Consider the following 26,848-nt stretch of genomic DNA (forward strand, 5'->3'; position numbering starts at 1 on the left):
ATTCCAGACCGCTGTCGCTATTTTTGTACATTAGTATACCGTAGTACAAGCCTCCATCCAGGCCTCCTCCTCCTGCCAGTTTGGTCCACGACTCTAATCGAACAATAATTTGATTCCACATCAGATAACACAAGACAGAGGTGAATAGGGCTGTGTGAGACTGGTATATAATGTTTTCCTCTAAATATAGAATTCATATCTGTAACTAGTTAGTTCGCTTTTCTTCTTAGGGAGCCAGAGCATTGAAATGTGTAAGACAAGAATTTTTTATGGACGGGATGCCAGTTTATTAAAGTTTGCATTCAAGCTCACCCACAGTCACCTTCATTTGGCCAATTTAGACTCAAGGCTGCTAGCCAGTTTTCAGACTATGGAAGGAATCCTAAGTTAATAAATACAGAGACACTCTAAATACTAACAGCCAAAATGCTTATTCAGAGTTGCAGTACTACTCAGTTTTAATACCTCTCCATTTTCATGAATTGCCTTCACTCCTCACAGCCAAATGTAAACTAATGATGCATCTCTTCACTTGTGTTTCCTGAAGAGAAGAATGTGATATAAATAATGAAGTTATTTCACATGTAGATCACACATTTTATCTTTAATTGTCTAATTGAGTGTTCTGTACCAAGTATGCTGATGCCCATTTTACTGTAGTGCAAACTCCTATTGTCAATTTGCCTCCATATGAGCTTATGCTTATTTTTTTTTACAAAATATTGTAGTACCATTAGCAGCATGCAGTATATCAGAGGTTGTTGTATAAGAAAAAGACATAGTATAACATGGAACAAAATAAACCTATAATGTCTTGTGCGTATTTCCCTTTTTTCAGCCTTGCCTTAATATAGAGCCTACCATGCTGATTTTTTTATTTTTGTCAGCTGTTACTGTAGTTATTGTAACTTGAATGGGTTTTCAAAAGATGAGTAGGAATGCAGAACATTCAGGTACAAGTGATTTAGCCACATCATAATTTGTGTGTTTTTCTTTCAGGTTTATGGATATCCATGCTTACATGCTTATGCTATTGGGTGTCACATGTGTATCACTGGTTAATGTATATTCAGCTTCTTATCACTTTTGATTTGTTAAAGCTATATCTGCCAATTTGTATAGGAGCTATAGTGATCAACTTGCTTATCCTATTGGTTTGTTTAAGAATTGGTGAGCTATCGTGTTATTTATGTTCATTTATGTTAATATGTTTTACAGTAAATGACCTACTGTATATATGTGATTGGTCTTTGCATGAATCTTCCCATTTTTGTTTAAGTATGCATATTATTAGATGCTGTTTGAACTGTACAGAATTATTATCTGTGTTGTATGGGCTTGCTTAGGAACAATGTGGTTTGTTTCTCGGTGCATACTATTTGCTTACATATAAACTATTTAATTTAATTTAATTCTGTATGCTATTGGTTTGTGTGCCGAATATATTGAATTGTCAAAATGATGTGCATATAAACTATATTTTTTGTCTTACTGTGCATACTTCAATTCTCATTTGCACTTCTGTGTTTACCTGTGTTCTTTTCTGTAGCTGTGTAATGCAAGCAAATGCCTGCACACCCTCTCAAATCAATTCATCAATTATGCCACTCATTCACAACAATGTGGCAGCTTTCAATGTACTGGCTTTCTATGAATGAGTGTCATTCTCTGTGAGCAGGCTCTGCAATAGAGTGGTGTCCCATACAGGGTTGGCTCCTGCCCTGTGGCCAATGCTGCAGAGATAGGTTTGGACCCCTAAACATATTAAGAGATTTTGCTTATGGATGGATGGATTTTGGTAAACACTTTGTTTCTTTAGCAGAAGTAAGAAATTAGGCACTTGAGGAGAATGAATTTGTCTGAAGTGAGCAGGTTGAAGGGTGCTTGCTTCATGCTTGACAAAAAAGAGATAGAAAACTTCCGAGACAGTCTTCTCACATTTGAAAACCTCTACTTTTGCATGCCAGCACACAATTCATTTTAGAATATCACTTTTATGAATTTCCTGATCTACGTGTACCACAGGTGGTGTTTGAGCAGGTGCCAGGTGGTATGCATGGGTGTGTGGGTTACAGTTAGGGTTAGAATGGCCCATAAATTGAGTCAATGGGTCTGTATCAATTCCACCAGCCTGACTTGCAGTGATCCTGCTGACAGACTCCACTCTTGTCTCACCTACACAGCTTCCCTCTCCTCTTCCAGGTTCACCGCCTGTGCCAATTCCAGTTCTGCTAATGCTCACATGGGGTTTGAAGTAACAGTTTCTTCTTGAGTCTCAACACTCCCCGGGAAGCACATATCAAAGCCAACATATTTTTGGGGAAAAGATAAGCACTCTACTGCTTGGTGCCCCTGCTTTATTTTACAATCTTTAGTTTTGCTTAACTTGTTTGATCTACCAAAAATTTTAGAAACTGGCAATCTTATGCAAAAAATATATATACTTTGAAACAAGAACTAATGTTAACACATATTCGTAATAAAACAGACATATTTAACATTAGTTTTAGAGCTCATCGATATTAATTGATAGCAGAAGGTTGTTTCAGATGGAATTAGTAATGTTCCTTTACCTTCATTCTACCTTAAAAAAAATTCAAAAAAATTCATTAATAGGCTGAACATAGAAGTAGAGCTATGAAAACTGCAATCCAACTTAGACTACCTATGTGCCATTTGGCAGACTCAGCCATCACCTTGATTTGGAAATTTGTTAACTTCTTGGGCAAATTCAGTGAATACTAATGGTTACTGTATTCCCTCACTGAAGAGTGCTGTTTTGGAATGACTATTTACTGCAATGTTTGAACTTCATAAAATAATTTAACAATTTCTGACTCTTAAAAATAATTACAGGGTTTAAAAATGAATTGCATATTTTGTACTTTAGAAAAGAAACATGACCTCCTTTGTATAGTAACATAGTACTTAGTACTATAATCTGACAGCTCTGAGGTCCTCGGTTTAGCTTCTGTCCCCTTATGCTTAGAACTAAAAAGAAGGGTTCCAGCACAACAGGATATGGGTTGATGGGAGTTTATAAAAGTAGCTGAGTGCCAAATTACACTGTTGTTTTTTTTTTTTAATCATCCAGTGCAATTTAGAGAAGCAGTAATAGAACCTAACACAATATTTTCAAATCTGTTTATATAATTCAGGGACATGTGGACTATCCCAACAACAGTGGCAAAAAGGCAGGAACTAACCCTGCACGGGATGACAGGTTATTAAGTTATAATGAATAAAGACTGTTGAATATAAATTACAAAATCTGATGCTTGCTTTCTGCATAATGTGTTAATGAAGAGGACATTAGTAGTCTCATGTTCAGTTCTGATCATCATGCCATAAAAAACTACCTATAGAAACTGTGAAAAAAGAGCAATCAAGCACATTCCTGGACTAAAGTCCTGTCCTGTGCTGATAGGCTAAGGGAATTGAATCTCATCAGTCTTGTACACTAAAGATTGCATGTGTTTCAAGATTTTGATAGAAAAATAAATAGGTAGAATATTAAATAAAGTTCTGTCTGTCTGTCTGTCTGTCTGTCTACAAAAAAGCTTTCAAGAATCACTTGTTGAAGCACAAAACAAAGTAAAAATAGTGGTGAAAAATGATTAATAAAGGTTCCAACACTAACGTCTTCTAAGAAGCTACTGTGCTTTTAGCTTCCCCTAATACTAATAAGAAAAGGTTGAGAGATTTGAGGAGATTTGAAGCAAGGATGTCAAGAGCTGTACACTGCTATCTTTTTTTAATTGACCAGTGACCTTTCATCAATGGTTTAATTTCAATATCAGGAGCTTTGATCTATTTTCAATAAGTATAAAAAAGATTTGTAGGCTATCAGTTGCATTATCTGCAGCTGATAATGCACTATATCTTTAATTGTAAGCCACATAGTGACAGTGTACTTCTAAATGCACAGTGCCATATTAGTTGCAGATGCAACAACTTCCCATTTTTTTTAAACAGGACTTGAAATATCTATCAGTATATCATGACTATTTATATTGTTATAGACTTTATTTTAGCTGTGCAGCGTGTACAGTTTGGATTATTTAGACTACACCTCAGGTGTAAATTACAGTACCTATAAAAAATATTTCCCCTCTTGGAAGTTTTCACATTTTTTGTTATACAACATTGATTCACAATGGATTTAATTTGGCTTTTCTGACACTGATCAGTACAATACACAATTTCTGAAAATGGCCTAAATTAATTACAAATGTAAAATACACAATAATAATGTTTAGTGTTTACCCCTTTAATGACAAACCTAAATTATTACTAGTGCAGCCAACTGGTTTTAGAAGTCACAGAATTAGTTAAATGGAGATCACCTGTCTGTAGTCACAGGGTTTCAGTTGATTGTAGTATAAATGCATCTGTACCTGAAAGGTCCAGCTTGTAGTGAGTCAGTATGATGGCCTAACTTACACAAAAAAGACAAAAAGAACTGTCCTGTGTGAAATGGGGATTGAAAAACACTAGTCAGGGAATGGAGACAACAAAATACCCAAGTCATTGAATTTCCCTTGTAATACAGTTAATTCAATTATTAAGAAATTTAAAGAGTATAGCATAGTTGTAAATTTGTGCAATCATGAAAAAAGATGATTAGTGAGGTGGGCCACCAAGAAATCTATAATTATGAAGGAATTACAAGCTACAGTAGAAAGGTTAGGAGAGACTGTACATTTTAACAACTGTTGCCTTGGTACTTCACCACTGTTTAAAAAAAAAAAAAAAAAAAAAACAGATCACATTATCTTGGCTGGAGTTTGACAAAAGCCATATGGGAGACTGAAGTCAGCTACATGGAGGTTTGATGGACTGATTAGACCAAAGTTTTGCTTTTTGACTATCAGACATGTTTGATATAAGCTAAACATGGCATCAAAAACACACCCTCCCACCGTGGTAGTTGCAGCATTATGCTGTGGGGCTGCTTCTCTCCAGCAAATCCTGTAAGACTTGAGTGGGTAAAACAAATCCAACAAAACAAAGGAAATTTCTAGAGGAAAACCCAATGCAGTCTACAAAACACCTGTGTCTTGGAAAAATAATTTTTTACAATAACACAACAGCCCCAAGCATAAAGCCAAAGCTGCACAGGGACCGCTCAAAAACAACAATGCTAAAGTGTTGGAGTGGCCTAGTCAAAGTCCAGATCGCAATTCAATTGAGAATTTGTGGTTGAACTGGAAAACAGGTTTCACTGATGATGCCTATGTAACCTGACAGGGCGTGAGCAATTTTTTAGCAATATAGCCTGGTGGATGGCTGAGGCCCTTACCCAGCAGGGATGACTCTAGATTGTCCCGGGGTAAAGAGCGAGCTCAGGGCATAATGTCCCCGGGACCACTAGAGGGCAGCCCCCCTGGGTTTCTGTGGCACCACAGACTCCCACAGGGTTTAATGGGAGTTGGAGTTTGGTACAGCCCCCTTGGGTCGTATGGGTGCCACACCTGAAAGTGCTGCTGGAAAGAGAATATGGGATGCCTGGAGCACTTCCAGGTGTTTTATAAAAGGAGCTGCCTCAGTTCATTCGAAAGCCAGAGTCGGGAAGAAGGGAGACGAAATTTGCCGGGAGGAGTGGAAGCGGAAGGAAAGAAAGAGAAGGAAATAAAAAGGAGAAAAAGTGTGTTGTGTGCTGTTTATTGTACTGGTGAACTGTGCTGAGCAGGTGCCAAATGAGTGTTTCCCACAAGAAAAAATTTTAAAACGTGTGCTGAAGTTACGTCCTGTGTCTGTCTTGTTTCCGGTTTGGGAGCTGTGTGGCCCCTGCAGGCCACACTTGTAAGCACAGACATGGCCTGATTTATGAACAGTGCCTATTTATACATTATTTATTTGAAAGACGCTCCACATCTGTTGTCTCAATGGCATTTTAGGGCGATAAGCTTTAACAGTACTCATACAGTACATTTATATTTCTCCCTTACCATTTTCTTTGCATGGCAATCATTATATTAATCTACTCCATGGATAAATGTGCACCCTTCCCAGACAGAAAAAAAAGCTCTTTGTATCACAGCAAAATATTCATGCATAGTTTTAACTTTTGACAAACAGTTGCAGGTCATGCGTCTTCAACTTGCTACAGTGCTGCTTGGCCTAATCAGCCAAATCTGTGCAGTTTGGATTTTTTCATGTGAAAATCTTGAAATAAATATGACACACATTTACTAGTTTGTAGGAAAGATGCAAATATCATCTCCAAAGGTAACCAATGCACTCCTACTGTAATTGAAACAGAAACTGTCTCACAAAATTATAGAAATAATTCCTCATTCAGGATGACTGTGCTCCCCACGACACCCATGTACAGTATTTTGCAACATGACTACATCTCCTAATTTAAAAAGCAAAATGCTACTTAACTCCCTTGGGTTATCTGTTTCCCAGAGCTGTGGTTAGCTTGTATAATTGGCATGGTCTAATATCTAAAAATTGGCCAGGTCTTGCTATCTTTGCCTTAATGCTGTCATGCCTGGGCTCTTAATCAATCAGCTGCTGCCTTGTCTGTTTGTTTGCACCACTGGCCAATTCTCAGCCAAGTGTCCACTTGCCTTATTTCTAAATTGTATTTGCATAATCTGTTAATCCTTTGCCTAAACAATAGCAGTCATTGTTCCTGTTCTATCTGTGCAGCCAGTCTTGGAAAAGGCAGCTTTGTAGTCTACCATTAAACTGAAACTCTCCAACTATCTTGTCTTTTTTGCCTGCCATACATGATTGGTGCTTGTTAGAAAGTTTGAATTCCTGGGTTGAACTTTGTCATGTTCTATTTTTTAAGATTGTGTTTTTTATTTGCAATGTTTATTAAAAGTGGGCAGCGCTTATGAATGAGAACACTTCTGAAAAACTCTTCAGAATATTTCAGACACACAATAGTATGAATGGTATTATTTTTCCCCCCCCCCCCCCCCCCCCCCCCCCTTTTATATTGTATATACAATATAGCCTCACAGTGAACTACAATTCCAACAGTTGGCTACTGCAGTCCACACACATTTTAGAAATTGCTGCTTTTCTCATTTTAACCAAAAAAATACCAAAATAAACTTTGTCACATTTTAGTTTCAATGATTAATCATTATGATAAAAATGAACTTGTTTTAACAAGCAATTTTAATGACATCCTCCCACTTACTCCTATTCAGGGTTTGCAGGACCTTTTTTAAGAAATCACAAATAACAGAAAAAGAAAATAGACATTTGTCTAAAGATTAAATCAGTAAGCCAACTGTTGCACATTTTAAGGTCTCATTTGTATCATGGAATGTCTTCCTGGCACACCAAGACAAATATTAAAGTTAACAAGAAAGGAGTAAAAACATAACAAAAAAGATAAATTACTGTTTATATATTTTAAACATTCAGAATCTCTTTATTGGAAATTTTGTGTTTTTTAAATAAGTTCCCAGCAATTAAGTCTCATTTATTTTCTGTGCTTTTGAATTTCATTGCAGCCTATAACATAATGGCAACGTGTCCAACCAAGGGGGCCCTGCCCGCTTGAAATAAGGCCCATAACATCCGCTTGTCATCCACTGTGAGCGGCAGTCCAAAGCAGACCTGAACACGTAAAGCGCTTCCAACGTTTTGTGTTTGTGGCAGTTCTGAGGCAAATGTGTAATCCATAATCCAATGCTCTCACAAATGAGACTGACGGGATCTGAAGGAGAAAGGTCTTGCCTGTTGCTGCGGTTCAGTTTTTAATCATTTTCAACATTAAATGTAACAATGTCTATGGAGAAATGTTTCGGACAAAATTAGATAAATAAATAAATAAAAGAATTCTGAAATGTGACAATAAATACATAAAAACACAATGATATATAAGCATAAATAATTAAATATTTCCTGATATATGTTTTGTTGCTTTTTTCTTTATGTATGTATTTAACTGTTTCATGTATTTATTTCAGTGACACTTCATGCAACAAGGAATACTCCTTGAAATGAAAACTGTCATTAACACACATCAAATTTGAGTGTGCAGGCTCTAATGCCTAAGCCTGTGTTTTGATTAGTAAAGTGGATGCTTAAAGTCATGACTCTGCCTGTCTGTGGCAGATACGAATGCAAAGAAACAGTTGCCTAGACTTGCGGGATAAAGCAGTTACTTCAATTCAAGAAGCTCTGAATTCATCAGGAGTCTTCATCTGAAGTGTCTGCTGTAAATGGGCACTTAATGGCTGATGACGTATGTCTATTCTGTCAAAAACTGATCAATTAAAACACAGTAAATAGGCAACAAAAACATTTCATGGCACATTTAATTATTTATGCCCAAATACTGTATTTACTGTCACATTTTAAAAAGCATTTATTTATTTTTATCTGAAATATTCCTCCACAGATGCCAGCCTAAAAGAAAGAGGAACTGATAATTATTAGAAATGTTGGGAATGGAAAGATGAAAAGATGAACATGAGAGCACATTAACGGTTAGCCAGCAATGTGACTGGATGACAATCTAATTCAGGTATTTGATTTGGGTGAATGAGGAGTCTAATTGGCTCATTGGTCTAGTTATGGTTAAAAGGATAATGCTGGGCTACTGGTAGCTAGACAGCTAGTAATACTATGGTTCACTTTTCCAGAATTGGCCGAGTAATGTGGTAATTAGGACTATGTCCAGGAGGCTGGCATTGGTTCCCTTGTTAAATTTTTAAGGCCCTGATTTGGGAATATTGACCACTAGGATTAGGCCAGAGAGGTTTTCTGCTTTTTTTGATACCAATTGGTCCAGGGCTCAGTCATAGGGTGTGTGATTCCTTTGGTGGACAAAATAATATCATGCAGAAATAAAAACTAAAACCAGAAACCAGTCAGCTGACTTTACAAAGAACATTCAGTGAATCTGTGCAAACAGAAAAAAAGAACTTCTTCACGCCAACACACGCACACACGCTGGAGAAGAGGTGCTTCATTTGCATTTTTGTTTGTTTGTTCCTACAGTTGAAACATATAAAATAAAACAGAAAAATGTCTTTCACAGTCTATGGAGCCTTCAAATGAATCTGTATCTTCAGTGTCTTTTAAAGTCCCCAAGCCCTGCATCCATCCAGTTCGCGACAATTATTTTCACTTACATTACCAGTCTGATTGAGATGAAGGGCAGAAACCTTGTTTTGCATGTTTTGAGTTACTTGTTGCTCTTATTGGCTGTTCCAGTCATCTTTCATGTGCCCTTACAACTCTGTTGTGACTTTTTTGCTCTTTTTCATTAAATCTGAGTTTCATTCAAGACAAAAAAAGCACTTTCATTTTGACCCTATACTCTCAGTATAGTTCAGATCTGTGAGACAGGGTGTTTTTTTAAATGTTTGATTAAATTCAAGATAAGGGCAGTGGGCCATTCTCTGGATTTGTTTGTTGACAGACAGAGCAAGTCAATGGTCCAATCTTTTAATTTTTATATTAAATAAAACATGGCTGCTGTCACTGCCATTTTGCATTACAATAATTGAATCTTCCTCAAAGTCAAGGTATTTTTTTTTTTTCATATGCAAAATCTTTTCAGATCATGGTGATTTTGTAAAGTATGACGAGGAGTATCTTCATGTCCCTCATGTCCTTGTGGTTCAGATTAAACCCATGCTTGGGACACCACACCCCATTCCTCTCCCCCACTGGAACCCAAGTCCTGCTTTACTCCAAAGACTCATTGTGCTCCAAGCTCAGGTCGCCCACTGCGCTAGCATGCAACTGCTGTCGATGTTCTTCTTCCTCCTCCTCCTCATCCTCTTCCTCCATCTCCTCTTCCTCTTCGTCCTCATCCTCTTCCTCTGTGCCATCGAGTGAATCTTCCCCACCACCACCCAACATGGCTTGCTGCATTGCTAGCGTTGCAGAATCAGATGAGAGAGGCTGCAAGTTGTCCATCGTCAAAGTACCTAGATGAGTAAAATCAGACAAAAATCAAATGAAAAACGTAAGCAAAGTCCTTTTCTTCCTGAAAGCTAACACTTCTCTCCCTCTCCATTACTATGGATTAATAAAATATGATTATCCTGATTTACCTGTAAGACAAAAAAAACAAAACTCATCTGTCCCAGTAATGTAATTTAACTAAACTCACAGGCTGTAGCTCATTTTCAGCTCCACTGTTTGCCCTGCCATGCCCTCTTGTGGTCTACACAATCCGTTATGAAACAGAAATGGGGAACATTGGTCAAGTCACTTTGCTTCATCATAACATAAAATTGTGGGCAAAATAAGGATGCCAGTTTTCTCAATACTTTAGCTATGCTGTCTAGTCATTGCACTCTGCTTTTTATTCAAATTAAACATCCCTTCTGCAACAATAGCATTAGGATGCAAATTTCAGGACAGATAATTCAAAATAATTCAAGATTTTACGTACATGTTAATAAGTTTTTCTTCACAGAAAGAACCACAGACATATGGGATAACTTACCATGTAGTGTGGTGGACAGTAGGCCTTTGGCCTTACAGATATATACAGTAAAGTAAAGTATTTAGTCAGCCACCAATTGTGCAAGTTCTCCCCCTTAAAAAGATGAGAGAGGCCTGTAATTTTCATCATAGGTATACCTCAACTATGAGAGACAAAATGAGAAAAAAAAAATCCAGAAAATCACATTGTCTGATTTTTAAAGAATTTATTTGCAAATTATGGTGGAAAATAAGTATTTACCAACTACAAACAAGCAAGATTTCTGGCTCTTACAGACCTGTAACTTATTCTGTAAGAGGCTCCTCTGTCCTCCACTCGTTGCCTGTATTAATGGCACCTGTTTGAACTTGTTATCAATATAAAAGACACCTGTCCACAACCTCAAACAGTCACACTCCAAACTCCACTATGGCCAAGACCATAGAGCTGTCAAAGGACACCAGAAACAAAACTGTAGACCTGCACCAGGCTGGGAAGACTGAATCTGCAATAGGTAAGCAGCTTGGTGTGAAGAAATCAACTGTGGGAGCAATTATTAGAAAATGGAAGACATACAAGACCACTGATAATCTCCCTCGATCTGGGGCTCCACGCAAGATCTCACCCCGTGGGGTCAAAATGATCACAAGAACGGTGAGCAAAAATCCAAGAACCACACGGGGGGACCTAGTGAATGACCTGCAGAGAGCTGGGACCAAAGTAACAAAGGCTACCATCAGTAACACATTACGCCGCCAGGGACTCAAATCCTGCAGTGCCAGACGTGTCCTCCTGCTTAAGCCAGTACATGTGCAGGCCCGTCTGAAGTTTGCTAGAGTGCATTTGGATGATCCAGAAGAGGATTGGGAGAATGTCATATGGTCAGATGAAAAAACTCTACTCGTTGTGTTTGGAGGAGAAAGAATGCTGAGTTGCATCCAAAGAACACCATACCTACTGTAAAGCATGGGGGTGGAAACATCATGCTTTGGGGCTGTTTTTCTGCAAAGGGACCAGGACGACTGATCTGTGTAAAGTAAAGAATGAATGGGGCCATGTATCGTCAGATTTTGAGTGAAAACCTCTTTCCATCAGCAAGGGCACTGAAGGTGAAACATGGCTGGGTCTTTCAGCATGACAATGATCCCAAACACACCGCCCAGGTAACGAAGGAGTGGCTTCGTAAGAAGCATTTCAAGGTCCTGGAGTGGCCTAGCCAGTCTCCAGATCTCAACCCCATAGAAAATCTTTGGAGGGAGTTGAAAGTCAGTGTTGCCCAGTGACAGCCCCAAAACATCACTGCTCTAGAGGAGATCTGCATGGAGGAATGGGCCAAAATACCAGCAACAGTGTGTGAAAACCTTGTAAAGACTTACAGAAAACGTTTGACCTCTGTCATTGCCAACAAAGGGTATATAACAAAGTATTGAGATGAACTTTTGTTATTGACCAAATACTTTTTTTCCACCATAATTTGTAAATAAATTCTTCAAAAATCAGACAATGTGATTTTCTGGATTTTTTTTTTTCTCATTTTGTCTCTCATAGTTGAGGTATACCTATGATGAAAATTACAGGCCTCTCTCATCTTTTTAAGTGGGAGAACTTGCACAATTGGTGGCTGACTAAATACTTTATTGCCCCACTGTACAGGTATTGATAACCATACAAAATACTACTCTCTGGAAGCAGTCACTGCAGGATTTTGAATCCTGAAATATCTGACAATAATTTGTACTCAAAATATTACCTACACAATATATAAAAATGAAACTCAATTCTTGCTCAGTTATCTCTGGTTCTCAGTGGTATCTTTCATACTGGCAAAGGAGGAAGTCATGTATATGACCGTATGTAAAAGAAGAGGTTTGTTTGGATTATAAATACTGCCATGAGGACATAGATAAGTAGCTCTGCACATCACAGGGGATGTTTGATTCTATGCCTAAAGGGAGAGAAGAGACAGAGAGGCAAAATTGAGATCTGGCAAGAGAGATTCAACACCTCCTGGTCATTAGGAGTGTAGTACTGGGTCCCTACCTGGGAAAGGTATCCAAATGGTGTGGATATTGTTTACGTGCTGACATCATCCATGCAAACGAAAAAGAAGCAGTGGAGAGATGTAGTTTTCTGTGATATGAGAGTTAATTAAAAAATATATTTTGCTCCTAAAAACTGTGTGTTTTGGTTGCTGCTAAGGAGTCGTGCAGGAATTTTTAAAGCTTTTTTCTCTTTAGAAGAGTTTTTTGGGTTTTTTTCGCCCACACAGGAGCAAAAGCAGCTGGATGTTTAGGGGTGCATTTGAAAAAGTTACTTGTTATGTGTAGTTGTTCTCATTATTTGTATTCAAACTAGCATCGGCAACAGTAAGCAGCAGTAGCTGACACTGGTATCTCTGTAAGTAAATAACCGGCATTGTAACAATGAATAGTTATAAGTATCGGAAACAGCAATTCCTTAGTGGAGAAAAAGGCAGTGGCTGACTTCAAAAAAGTTAAAAAGCAGGCGGCTAGCATTTAGACACCGATTACGCACAAGCGGCTATAGGAGCAGACAAGACAGTAAGAAGTTTTCTAGTTTCAATAGTTCTTAGCCATCAGGAGAGTAGAGCAGTTAAGAAAATGACAGCATAAGGGATCATTATATGAAGAGATACAAACGATGTGAGTGGAGAGCTTTTAAGTAAAGAATAAGAGGAGAGCAAACAGAAAAAAGTAAAGTTAACGTAAAAGAAGAACAAACAGCAGGCAGTCTAGGGGGAGAATATTACAGGAACTTAAGGGGTCAGAACGTGTAAAATAACTAGCAGTCCTTTTATCAGATTTTTTTGGGCTTACATTTTTATTGTTTAAGTTAAATCATGTAAATTTAATACAAAAAAAAGTTCAGCAGTTTTAGTAACCCAAAGTCAAATTTTAATAATGGGGCCCACGCAATGCAAGTTCTGTTGGACTTTTTTGAGTATGGCTTGGAGGATTCAGTCTTCTATCACAGCTACCTCTGCAGAAGATGTTTTCTGATCCAGCACCTCGACTTCAGGGTTTCTGAACTGGAGGAGAAGCTGGCTGGCCTGCATTATAGTAGAAAATTGTTGGAGCTGGCCCAGTTATCCTTTAAAGAGATAGTGTGCACCCCTGAGGTGGCGCGGGAGGAGATTTCAGACCAGACAGCTAGAGATTGGTCACAGTCACAAGGCTTACGGTAAAGGGTTTGCACTATCTAGGGGCATCAACCCCAGAATTGGAAGTGTCAAACCGTTTTCAGGTCCTTGCAGAGCTGGACGGTGTCTCTGAAGATTCTGAGGTAGTAGACAGGCATGAGGAGCCCCAACAGGCCACCCCAAAAGTACTTCCCAGACAGAGAGAGGTAGTGATATTTGGGGATTCAGTCATTAGGGGGACTGAAGTACAGATTTGCTCCATAGACAAGGAGTCTTGTACTCTGTGTTGTTTTCTGGGTGCATAAGTGAGAGACCTCCCTGGAAAGGTGGATACACTTTTGGCCAGAGCAGGGGTTGATCCAGTTGTAATTGTCCATGTTGGAACAAATGACATAAATAAGGGTATTTTGTCAAGTCTGCGATCCAAATTTAAAGAGTTAGGTCCCAGACTCAGGAGCAGAACTGACAAGTTACTCTTATCTGAAGTTCTGCCTGTGGCACGTGCCAGTCCAGGTAAGATTGAGGAGATTCTAAGGCCTAACGTGCCGGAGAGGCACCAATGCGTTGGGGTGGTGGATGAGTAGGTTAGTCGAGGATTGTTTAAACAAGGTATGGGGAGGGCAGGGAGTTTAGGACAGGCCAGATTTAGAATCTAAAATGGAGGAACAAACATTAGTGTTAAAATAAAAATGCATACAAGTAACACATTAAAAATAGCTTGCCTCAATGTTAGGAGTATCAAAACTAAAAACAAGTGAATTGGAGTAAGTATGTAACAGAGCATAATTCTGATATTATAGCAAAAATGGAAACCTGCTAAATAACAAAGATGGGGATGAGTATAAAATAGAGGGATATACATTTTTAGGAACAACAGAACAGAAAAGAAGGCGGGGATGCTGTTTATGTCAAACGATTTAAATGCAAGTCCTATTCAGTTGGACGATGAGCCCCATCTTCATGATGACATGTGTCTTTGTCTGGAATGCATTAGGGAAAGAGGTCTTATTTTAGGAGTGTGTTATAAACCGCCCAAAGCAAACGGGCCGACGATTTTAATACACATCTTTTTAGTAATATAATAAAGGTAAGTTTACAGGGGGATATTACAGTCAAGGGGGACATGAATTACCTGAACATTAACCTGGGATAACCTCGCAAATACCAGAGCTCAACAGCAGGAGTTTTTAGAAGTAATTGCTGACTGTTTTTTAACACAGTATGCAAAAGCACCAACGCTAGGGAAAAACTGCCTGGATTTAGTATTTCATAATAATCAAGATAGAATTGAGGGTGTAGAGGTGATTGAACCACTAGGGTCAAGTGACCATAATATAATACAGTTGTGCTTTGGAACAGTGTGGATGCAAAGGCTAAAACTGTTAAGATCGACTTTGGTAGGACAAATTTTGAACAGATGCGGCAATGTCTAAGGAGGATAGAATGGGATAAGTTTTGATGTGTGGAGACAGTTGAGGAGCAAGGAACAGGTTTAAAAATGTTTTACATGTAATGTTGGACAGGAACATACCTAGATTTGAAATTAGTAGGAAATTTTTTTAAAGTCTGCAGTGGTTAAGAAAGAGTTTAAAAAGAAGCTGCAAAGGAAAAAAAACATGTACTGTATAAGGGTTATAAGACATAAGACAAATTAATTCAAATGTGAACTGTAGGGATTATGAGAACATGAGGGCAACCATTAAGAAGGATATTAAGGAGGCTAAAAGACAGCTAGAGAGGAATATAACAGATAAGGCGAAAGATGACCCAAAGAAATTCTTTCAGTATTTGAGTAGTAGAAGAACAGTCAAGGTGGAGGTGAAGAACATCAAGAATAGTAAAGGGAAATTAAAAAGTACAGACAGTGAAATAGTGGATGCTATAAACTAGCACTTTTCTGAGGTCTTTACATATGAGGAAGCAGATAACCCCCTGCCAGTAAAAGGGAGTACTAAAGAGGTACTGAGTGATTTAGAAATTGTAGATGGAGAAGTACTGCTTAAATTATATAGGCTGAAATGAAACAAATCTCCAGGACCAGATAATATTTACCCTCGAGTTTTTAAGGAGGTTAGCAAGTACATGCATAAACCCTTGACACATACTTTTAGGAAGTTACTGCACATTGCAGAAATTCCAAAGAACTGGAAAATGGCAAATATTATCCTGTTTCATAAAAAGGGTGACTGGGCAGATCCAAGCAGCTATAGGCCAGTAAGGTTAACGTGCATTATATGAAAACTAATGAAGGGAATTATTAAGGATTGAGCAACACATGGCAAGAACAGGAGTTTTAGTGAATAGTCACCGCATGGGTTCAGAAGAGGGAGTTCATGTTTTACATACTGGAATTCTATGAGGAAACAACGAAAGGATATGATCAAAGTGGAGAATATGATATTATTTATCTTGACTTTCAGAAAACATTTGATAAGGTGCCACATGAGAGGTTGGGCATCAAACTAAAAGAAGTGGGGCTTCAGGGTGATGTTTGTAAATAGATGCAAAATTGGCTCAGACACAGGAAGAAGAGGGTTATGGTGCGAGGAACCTTGTTACAATTGGTTGATGTTAAGAGTGGCATTTCATGGGGTCAGTGCTAGGGCTGCTGCTATTTTAATATATATATATATATATATTAATATAATATAATGATATGGATAGGAATATAAATAACAAGCTGGTTAAGTTGGCAGATAGGTGGACTGGTAGATAATCTGAAATATGTTTAATCATTACAGAGGGACTTGGACAGCATACAGGCTTGGGCAGATTTATGACAGATACATTTTAATGCCAGTAAATGTAAAATAACACATGTAAAAATGTTAGGTCTGAATACACAATGGGAGGTTTGAAAATCAAACGTACACTGTATGAGAAGGATTTAGGAGACGTTGCGGTCTCTACACTATCAACTTCCAGACAGTGTTCAGAAGCCATTAAGAAGGTCAACAGAATGTAAAGTTATATATTGCAATGTTTAGAGTACAAGTCCAAGGAGGCTATGTGTTGAGGAATACAAAATGAAGAGAAAGCAAATAAGAAAGCAAATAAACATGAGTTTAAACAGAAAAATGAAACTGACATTAATTGCACATGGTAAATTAGAATAGAATCAAAAAGTGTACCGAGCTCACATTTAAGAAAGAGAATAAATACTATTAGGTTGTGACCAGCATAAAAGAGAGAAAACACTTATCTTGGTAATGGAAAATCAGTGGTTTTGTAACACCACTGCATTACCCCAAGGTGGCTGATTATTTTACAATCCACTTTTTATTAGCAATCTGCATGAGATTGGAGTAGGGATAATTACAATATACAGGTACAGTTTGAGAGGCAAACTGGCACACATCACCCCCTCCAAAAACCTATTTAATATACCAGAAGCTTCATTAAAACAAAAGGCCTTTTTTGGCACCTTACCTCAAACTGCAAGGAAAGGAGCATAATTAGAAGAGCAGCTGAGAAAACTATTAACACATTTTATTAATCTACCGTTTAGACACTTGACACTTGAACAGAATTTCAAAAAGGGGTACAAAGTTATGCTTGATACTTCACAAAGGTAGCCACACAGGAACTCAGAGAACTGAATTCGATTTAACATCAAGGGTGTCCAGAGCTGAATTAATAGGGAGGACAGGCAGCTACAAAACAGTTCTGGTATGACTGGGCCTTTAAAAGCAAACCATTATCTGCTGTGCTTTGCATATAATTTCCACAAGAGGGCACTAAGTTCGTGAGATTTCAGAGTGTTGTGGAAGTGAACACAGACCAGAAACCATAGGAATTAAAACATTTGAGAGGGATGAGGATGAATGGGATAGTTAAGTGAGGAAGGAATCATGCTGCTGCCCTCATGGTAAGGCATAAGTTTCTTCCTTTGTTTACGTTTTAACTATTTTGTAAACTATCTCATTTCTTATTTTATATTCTCTGTTGTCTGGTCTGCATTTGTTCTGTATCCTAGACACTGCCTCGAGATGTCATAACTGTTACTATCTTTCTCATAAAAAGCAGAGAAAAATGGTCAGTATTATTACTAGAAGCTTAAAAAATAACTACCAAAAATGCACTTGATGATTTTGAATGCACAAGCAAAACAAATTCAAAACTGCCTTAAAAACACATTGCCAGAGAAACTACTTTGACAAGCTAATAAAGTCTTTCCCTTTAAATACTTTTCAGACAATAACTTTGCATGCAGCTCACACTTAAATAAGATGACAGACATAGTGTCAAAATTCATGTGAGTTCACTGAAAGACACATTCCTAGCAAAGTGTGCGTTATAGCAGGATCTAAATTGATAAGCTTCTGAGTTCATCATCAAATATTGCCAAAACTGTAACAAATAAAGCTTGGGAGGCTGAAGTCATGCTATCCATTAAAGGGAAAGGAGGAAGCAAGAATTCTTTCACACACCTACTAGGGGGACGTATAGCATTGTCACAGTGGTTCTACCAAGGAGACCTGCTACTTCAAGAGTAACAGATGGATCATGTGTGCAGGAACCCCAGTGATGGCTGTATGATTTTGCTTGGTTCAAGTTCAGTTTTACTAATGTGGTGGTCATGAAGCAAATGCACAGCACATGCTGATAAACTGGCTCATGGCCAGAGACTGGAGTAGCGGATAGATGCCAGATCCTACACAGCAGGGTAGAGAGAGATAGAGAGAGGTGGAACATGAGGAGGGAAGGGCTTTGAACCAGCAATACACCAAAATGAAAGTTCTTGGCTGTAGCTAAAGTTCAGAAAGCACTGTCTAAATACTGAATACCTAATACCTTTTTTCCATTTAATTTCTGCTCATTGGTCTTGTAGAATTGTAAAAGGTCTAAATTACACTCATTTTGCATCTGATTTATGCTTTCCAATGAAACTGAATTATAAAGTAATGTGTTTATGAAAAGTCATTTTATTTTTGATGTCAGTCTTTTCAAAGATGACTTATTTAAAAAAAATGAACTGAAAATAGTTAAATGAGTTTTGTAAAGAATAAATGATGCCGTACAATATGTAAGTGATGAACCCAATGTGATTTTACAATATCAATTACAGCTCTACTTAGCCAAATGTACTTAGCCAAATGAAAATTGTAAACCTACAGAATAGACAGTAAAGTAAATAGAGCCTTTACACAAGTCCCAGTCTTAATTTAGTACAATTTTACCTTCAATAAACAACCTCGGTTAGGAAGAGATTTGATGTTTCTCATCCAACACACTATTTTGTTGTTCAGAAAATGTAAGAAGCAACAATCAGCCTAAAATATTTCTCTTCACAATGTCAATATATGTGAGAGGAGTTAGCGTAGCAGTTAGCAATAGCAGTTTGGCCATCACATCCAAAGTACTGAAAGTTCCTTCCTTGTTAATCAGTACAATTTAACATGTTGTCATTGACAATGTGATCCACTTACAGTTGTAGAGATGGCAAAAGTCATATTCTTATGAAATTATGTTAGTGACAACCATGTAAAGCTTGTTCGATTTATTTAAAGTAAACTTTCCTACAAGACAACCCTGACAACCTACAAAAGCTTGATAGCAATCATTTATTTGTGAAACTTTATTAGATAAAGGTGAAGGATTCAGTGTAACAGATACTTATTAGCTAAACAAGAAGCTAAACAGCTGGGCATCGTGGGGTGCAGTTTGGGCAAAGTACTGACCATCAGCATTGCTGCCAGCACGGATTCCATGAGGCTGAAGGACTCCAGCGACAATAGAGTCTGGCCAGAAGCGTTGGGTTGGCCTGTGCTGAGATTTCATCTTCTTGGCTTTTGGTGCCGGATCAGGGTTACTGGCATCCAGCATAGGCTGGAGGATTCGTCTCCGTGCATTGATGAACCTGCAGGCATGAGAGAAACAAGGCACTATATTATTGATGCTTAAATACATCTTTTCTCTTTACTATTTAATTCTGTGAAACCATCTTATCTGTATAGAGGTATATTAATAAGGAGATACTAGTCTGAAACACCAGGGGCTGGCAGTTGGTTCATCTAACCTACACATCTTTTGGAATGTAAGAGGAAGACTGAAGTACCTGAAAGAAAATCCATATAGACAAAAGGAGACCGTGCAATCAGTGATGGATTAATCTATATATATAAAAATGGAATGGGTGGGTCGTCGGGTGGGCCTTTTTTTCATTCCGTCGTTTTTTCGACGTTTTGAAAATGTAGAATGATTATTTGATTTTTTTGTTTTTATTTGATCGTGTCTATGTAGCCGCCGTCGTAATAAAGTATCGCTAAAATCGTCATTTATCGTAATTTATTTTTGACGTATAACGTCGCCGTCGTCGAGGTCAGTGATACCAGTGCAAAAAATCTGCTTACGGTTGAAAGACACGCCCTACTCACTGGACAGTTAAAAACACCAATCAAACTAACGATGACATCAAGTATTACCCAATCAAAAGTAGGAAAGGAGGCATCTTCATAAAATGCGTGTGGGATGATTTGCATGAGACGCTGCTTTAAAAAAAAAATGATAAAAAAAATACGGGATAAATCCCGTCCAGTATTGATTCAAAACGGGACGCGCAATTTCATTCTCAAACGCGGCACGATTCCGTATTTTAAAGGACGGGTGGCAACCCTACAGTGCCAGGTAACCACCCATACAATCACATTGTGATTCAGACTAGGAATGCAATGAATGTAATTACCCCGATCTACATACAAGGCGAAAGTCTTGCAACATTCAAAGATGATGGTTTGGGATAAGTACACCATACAACATAAAAGAGCTTATGAAGCCTTGAACCGAAAAAAGCAACATCTCAGAGATCGTAAAAAAAAAAATAGGAGCTAATGTCGTTTTACTCGCTGTAGATTTTAGTCAAACATTACCAGTTATTTCACGAGGGAGACCAGCACATCAACTCAACGCGTGTTTAAAATCCATGCTTCTCCCACGCTCGGTTATATGTCGCGTGTTCTCGGGTAGGTGCACCAAAAAATGTATACATTTAAGCATGTAATGGGCAAACAAAAAATGAGGTATACCCAAAGGCACAGCAGTAGTACTTAATGTAACTTTACTTCTTAAATGTTAATGTTTTACTGTTTAATAATTTATACGCTTCTTATATGTTGTTCAAATTCTTTTATCAAAATACCACTGACAGCGCAATGCACGATAACATCGAGTGAATACACCATACGCATCCGCCCACGGCTGCCCTGCTGTGCGCAGATACGACTTGATTGTACAATAAAATAAAATAAAGATAAAAAGACTAAAACAATCATCACCCATAAAGCGGATAGTAGACGTGACGTACTATATGTGTACCACATTTCAAGTGTATAGGTGCAACGGTTTGCGAGCTACAGGTCATTTAAAATCCTGGACAGACACACAAATTGCCACGGTAGCAAATTACAGAAGAAGATTTTACTGTTTAATAATTTATATTTATATGAAATGTGCTTCTTATATATTACTTCATATTCTCATATGATAATGATGTTAATGTTTATATTGATTTCTGTGTTATTAAAACTGCATGTATGTGTGTATATGTATACGAGCTGTATATACCCGGCGTTGCCCGGGGCAGAAGTAACCTAATCGGTCAAACACTTACATATATACCAAAGTAAACCTAATCGGTCAAACAGTTACATATATAAAAAAAGCGAACCTAATCGGATAAACAGCTTCATATATACAGAAGCGAACCTAATCGGACAAACAGCTAATCTATATACATAAGCAAACCTAATTGGTCAAACAGTTACATAAATACAAAAGCAAACCTAATCGATGAAACAGCTTCATATATACAGAAGCGAACCTAATCGGACAAACAGCTAATCTATATACATAAGCAAACCTAATTGGTCAAACAGTTACATAAATACAAAAGCAAACCTAATCGATGAAACAGCTTCATATATACAGAATCGAACCTAATTGGTCAAACAGTTATGCATGTGCAGAATGATTTTACAAAGATTATGCGTGTTAACAATCATTAAAAAGAAAAGATTGAGGAACTCTTCTTCTATATGTGATAAAGCTGGATGAAGCTGACTTGACGAAGACGTAGGTGGCATAGATTGGTTTTTCTAAAACAGAAGAAAAAAATGAGTATCTATTATTATTTTTAATTAGAATGAAAATGAGAACCTTGATTAGAGATAGATTATCCGTATTAAAATATGTGCAAGAATAAACTTTTGCTAACTCTCTAGCAAAAGTTTATTCATACAAATTGGCATGGGATGGCATTGTGAAAAAGTAAAAATTAGATAAAAATAAATCGAGAATGCGTACTTCGATTTGACTGAGATTATCTATAATGATCAAAAAAAAGTTTACTATGTTTTTTTTTCCATACGGGAAGGATGTAAAACCTTACATAGGCACCCTTCAGCCCGTACTGAAGGGTAGTGTCAGATTCTTACTGACTAAAAAACACCCTTTTTATTCCACAGCTACCCCAAAAACCACTATTAGGCATTACTTTGGGGTGGCAGTAGTTTAGTTATGAAACAGCTGGGTCCTGAAAAAAATCTGTGTTATTAGTGGCTTCATCACATATAGAAGAAGAGTTCCTCAATCTTTTCTTTTTAATGATTGTTAACACGCATAATGTTTGTAAAATCATTCTGCACATGCATAACTGTTTGACCAATTAGGTTCACTTCTGTATATATGAAGCTGTTTGATCGATTAGGTTTGCTTTTGTATTTATGTAACTGTTTGACCAATTAGGTTTGCTTATGTATATAGATTAGCTGTTTGTCCGATTAGGTTCGCTTCTGTATATATGAAACTGTTTGTCCGATTAGGTTCGTTTTTTTTATATATGTAACTGTTTGACCGATTACGTTTACTTTGGTATATATGTAAGTGTTTGACCGATTAGGTTACTTCTGCCCCGGGCAACGCCGGGTATATACAGCTCGTATATAATATAAAGCCACTGACTATGTTTAAGATTGGCACAGTGCTTTATACTGTGGACTGGAGAGCTCTCATTTTCTACCTGCGTCCACATGGGTTTTATTTTTAAAGTATTCCAATTTTCCTTCCACATGATAAATATATGCAGGTTAAATTGAGAAGCAACTCTAAATTGAATCAGTGGGAATTTGAGTGATTGTGCCCAACAATGGACCAGCAGCATATCCAGAGTTGTCTCTTGCCTTTTCTTTAATGCTGACAGAATAGGGTCCTTCCCAACAGAAAAAAAAAAAGATTTAAATAATTAGGTTCATAAAATGTTTCAATAAATGCTCTGAATAAATTATCTCAATCTAAAGCACTAAACTCATTAAACTTGCTAAACATTCATTAAACAATGAAAGTCCAAAGTATAATACATTTAAAATTAGCTTTTTAAGCCGAAACATTTCACTAACTATGGCCATGTTGGCATATTGATAATCTGTTTACCATATGTTTATAATCCATCCATTTTTAGCATGCCTAGCCCAGCATAAAACTGTAGGAAGATGGAGCTTATCAAAATAGCATTTGTTTCTAAACAGGAACCAACCCAAGAAGCAGTAATAGCCATCAAAAGGCACACTTCATGCTCTCACCCATACAATTCAGTTTGTTTCTTTCTATTTACACTGTTAATGCACATAAGACTGCACAACCGCCATTTACTTCAAAAATCCATGTATATCATCACTTGGCCATGACAAGCCAAAGCCCATCCCAACACCACCCTAAAATGACATAGACATCAGTTGCAATGAGATTAAACCCAGGTTCCTGGAGCTCTGATGTAGCAGCTCAGACAAACATAGACAGTGAATGGGCTGCTGCACAACCCAACACTGACAGTACTTGGGCTAAGATATGAACAGAGGATCTTGGAGCTCTGACACCGCAGCACAGTAGACTGTGCTAAATTAAGAATTTTTCCAGCTGATCTTCATAGCAGTGAACATCATGTAAAATCAAAACAGAACTAAGAACATTTAACAGTTTGCAAAAAAAGGATAAATAAAAATTGTGAGATTTAAAATTATGCATACCCTTTACAAATATAAGGCTAACTTTGATCAGGTACAATGTATTACTCTACCAACTTATCTGATTTGTTGATGAGGGTAGCTTAAAATAAAGAAAACTGATGTCCTTGAGCACGTCAGTCAGAGTCCTGACCTTAGCCCCCATCAAATATCTGTGGTGGGACCTAAAACTTGTATACCACTGTTCCCTAGCTAACCTGTCACAGCTTGAGCAATTTTGCAAGGAGGAATTGGCAGATCATGCTCCATCATGTTGTGCAAAATTGAGAGAGACATATTTAAAAAGACTACTTGCTGGAGAGCTGTGACAGGTTGTTTGACCAGGGAATGATTTTTTTTTTTGTCAATACTTAAACATTGTTAATTTTAGTGTTTAGTGTGAACAAACACACAAAGCCCGGCCCTAGTTTTCATTTCTCTATTTCTTTTCTTTCCAGCAGAGGGAGACAATCACACACAAACACAGGTACACTACAGTTTGTGGGCCTTATACATATGTCTTCAGTAGTTTCATACATCACAGCTTTTCTCTGCCTAATACAGTCACTGGCCGGATGCGGCTCCTTTCTCTTAGCACCCTCTGCACATCCTACACATTGATAATTTTACAACATTTTTTTAAATTATGAAGTTGTTTTCTTGTAATTCCAAGAGCAAAGACACAGTCAGCTTTATCATTGGAGCTCCCTGCTGAAAAACAATGCATATTGTTACATCCTTACATGGGCATATTACACAATATGTCTACACATCATGCCACCTTTAGCGTCTTCTGCCCAACTCACCAGTTGTTGACTTGCAGTAAAGTGAGGTTGGTCTGTGCAGCAATTTGACGCTTTTCATCCTCCGTAGGGTAGGGATGCTGAAGAGGAAAACCATAAGGGAAGACGCTTTAGATCTGGGTGTGCTAAACAGGATCCTAATTAGTAGGCCAATTGAAAAGGTAACTCATCCAGAATAACTCCCCTTGGTAAAGAATAGTTTTGTATACTGAAATGATGGTGAAGAACAGAAGGACAGTCTTTAGTGTGTCCAACAACACCAATGTTTTCATCCTTGAGTGACAATATCTTCAAAATGCCCTTATCTGGGTTAAACATATGTGGTCAATATGGCCTCATCAACTGATTGATTCATCACCACTATTCCTAACATTCAACACCTTACTGATAACTGCAGATTTCATGCTAATCAAATAAAGTGGCAAGTGGCTTTATTGTCATACTAGTCATACACAGTATTACAGCAAATGGTGGCTTGATATAATATTTCCCAGGAGAGTGGTGCAGCATATACATAATCACAGGAAAAGTGCAAGACAGGTAAAGAACTATACTATAAATAATTAATTAAATCAATAAAAAGTAAGTGAATAGATAGTAATATTTAAACAAATAACATCAACTAGTAATAAAAAGCAACAGTAAAAATTGTAAAAATGTACTCCATATAAATAAGCTACTAGGAGCAGATCTGAGGGCAGGGGAACAACACAGAGTCCAGAGTTCGGACAGCCAAGTGGCTGAATCTGTTGCAGAACTGGTTCAGATGCTACAGTACCTTCTGTCTAATGGAAGTGGGTCAAACAGACTATGGGAGGGATGGGAGTGGTCCTTCACAATGCCATAGGCTTTGCAGATGTCATCTTAAGGATATATTGGTCAATTTCTGTTGGTGCAGCACCTGACAATCAATCTGAATAAGTCCCCCCTCTGAAATAAATCTCTCCGTCATTTACCATGAGGTGTTGGAAGAGCCAGGATCTCATGATGTTGGTGGCATGTTTGGGCAGGACACCACGCTTATTTTTTGATTTCTTGTCATCATTGTCCAGAAGAGAGGCGATATCCAGATTGACCTGTAGGAAACACAATCAGAATGTAAGATTAAACTTAATTAATACACTTAAACTTGATTTTGAAAATAAATTTTAGATGCGTTCATGCCCTCTGCCAAAATGCTATTTCAGGACACCAAACAAAACAGATTTTTTTCTTTATTTCATCTAACACCCAGTTTTATAATATTTTAAATTAATTCTAGAGATGCTACAACTTTTATTTAATGTTCTGCTTATTTTTGTGAAGGTCATTCAACATTTTGAAGCCAGCTTTTTAATTTCAGTGTCATGGTGTGCTACATCATAAATCTGGCAGCATTTTGAGCAAAACACTTGAATTCTAATTGAGTCCTGTGAGGTCATAACACTTACCAAAGTGCCATCACAACACCCACAAAATCCATCAACTCATTTTTTTAAACCTGACAACTCCAAAACAAAAAATTACATTGGTAGCAAGAGAGGGATCTGTCACTGCATAAGATGCCAGTTTTCCAACCACATTCGCTCATACCATTATGCAGATTTCACCAATTGATCTAACACAGAATTCTGTAAAATGTAGGAGCAAAGCAATATACCTAAAAAGCCCAAGCAGACATGGAGGAATGTGCAAAACCTACACAATCAGTGGTTGAGCCAGGAACTGAATTTTGGTCCTTGGAGCCATGAGACAGTATTTCAACTTACTGCTCTACCCATAAAGTCCATATATCTGTTTAACTGTGCTACATTTACAGAGTCAAGAACAGCTGGGGTCTGCCTAGTTGAATATAGGCATGAAGCAGCCTATAAAATTTATAGCTGCAGATGAAATGCATTACTGGGGGATATGGGAAGAAACAAGATTACACAGAAAAGCCTATACACGTACAAGGCATACATTCAAAACCACACAGTAGGCAAAATGGGATTTGAGCTCATGTTCCTAGAGCATAGAGGCAATAATGCGAACAACTACACCATCAGACATGTAATAAGCTCATATACTTATTTTTAATATTGTTAAAATAAAATATTAATTGAAACCCCATATGTTTTTCATCTGTGCTTTGTATTATGTTGATTAGCACATACAAGTAAGAGTTTCACTATACTCTGTACATTTGACATATTGGCCTTTCCTATGTTTTTCTCTCTTTACTGTTTTTCTTACTTGATCAGTCTTGTTCTTGAGAAGTGTTTTTTTTCAGCAGTTGTGTGGGAGTAGATGATCTTGAAGTGTAATGAGATCAAGTACATGAAGGAAACCATACATCCATCTACCCATCACCTAAACCCACCTATACAGCGCAGGATTGCAAGGAAGCTGGAGCCTATCCCAGCAAGCATTAGGGGAAAGGCAGGAACCATCTATTGGAATCATAATAGACAGAAACTCTTAGTGGTAAAGAGGTAAGATTGAAAACAGAAAT

At 37.6% G+C, this 26,848-nt stretch overlaps 1 protein-coding gene across 6 annotated transcripts in view; it reads right to left on the reverse strand.

Moving 5' to 3' along the window:
* Positions 1–7,046: 7,046 nt before the first annotated feature.
* Positions 7,047–26,848, reverse strand: part of pknox2 (pbx/knotted 1 homeobox 2) — a 275,865-nt gene continuing 256,063 nt past the window's right edge. For all 6 annotated transcript variants that reach the window (XM_028810406.2, XM_028810404.2, XM_028810405.2 and 3 more), the window contains 4 exons: positions 25,332–25,451; positions 24,379–24,455; positions 19,259–19,437; positions 7,047–9,914 (listed from right to left, as the gene is read on the reverse strand). In XM_028810406.2, coding sequence (XP_028666239.1) covers positions 9,670–9,914; positions 19,259–19,437; positions 24,379–24,455; positions 25,332–25,451 — 621 coding nt within the window. In that variant the 3' untranslated portion in view covers positions 7,047–9,669. The remainder of the gene's footprint in view (positions 9,915–19,258; positions 19,438–24,378; positions 24,456–25,331; positions 25,452–26,848) is intronic.

This window comes from Erpetoichthys calabaricus, chromosome 9 (genome assembly GCF_900747795.2).
Source record: "Erpetoichthys calabaricus chromosome 9, fErpCal1.3, whole genome shotgun sequence".
NCBI classification, from domain to species: Eukaryota; Metazoa; Chordata; class Cladistia; order Polypteriformes; family Polypteridae; genus Erpetoichthys; species Erpetoichthys calabaricus.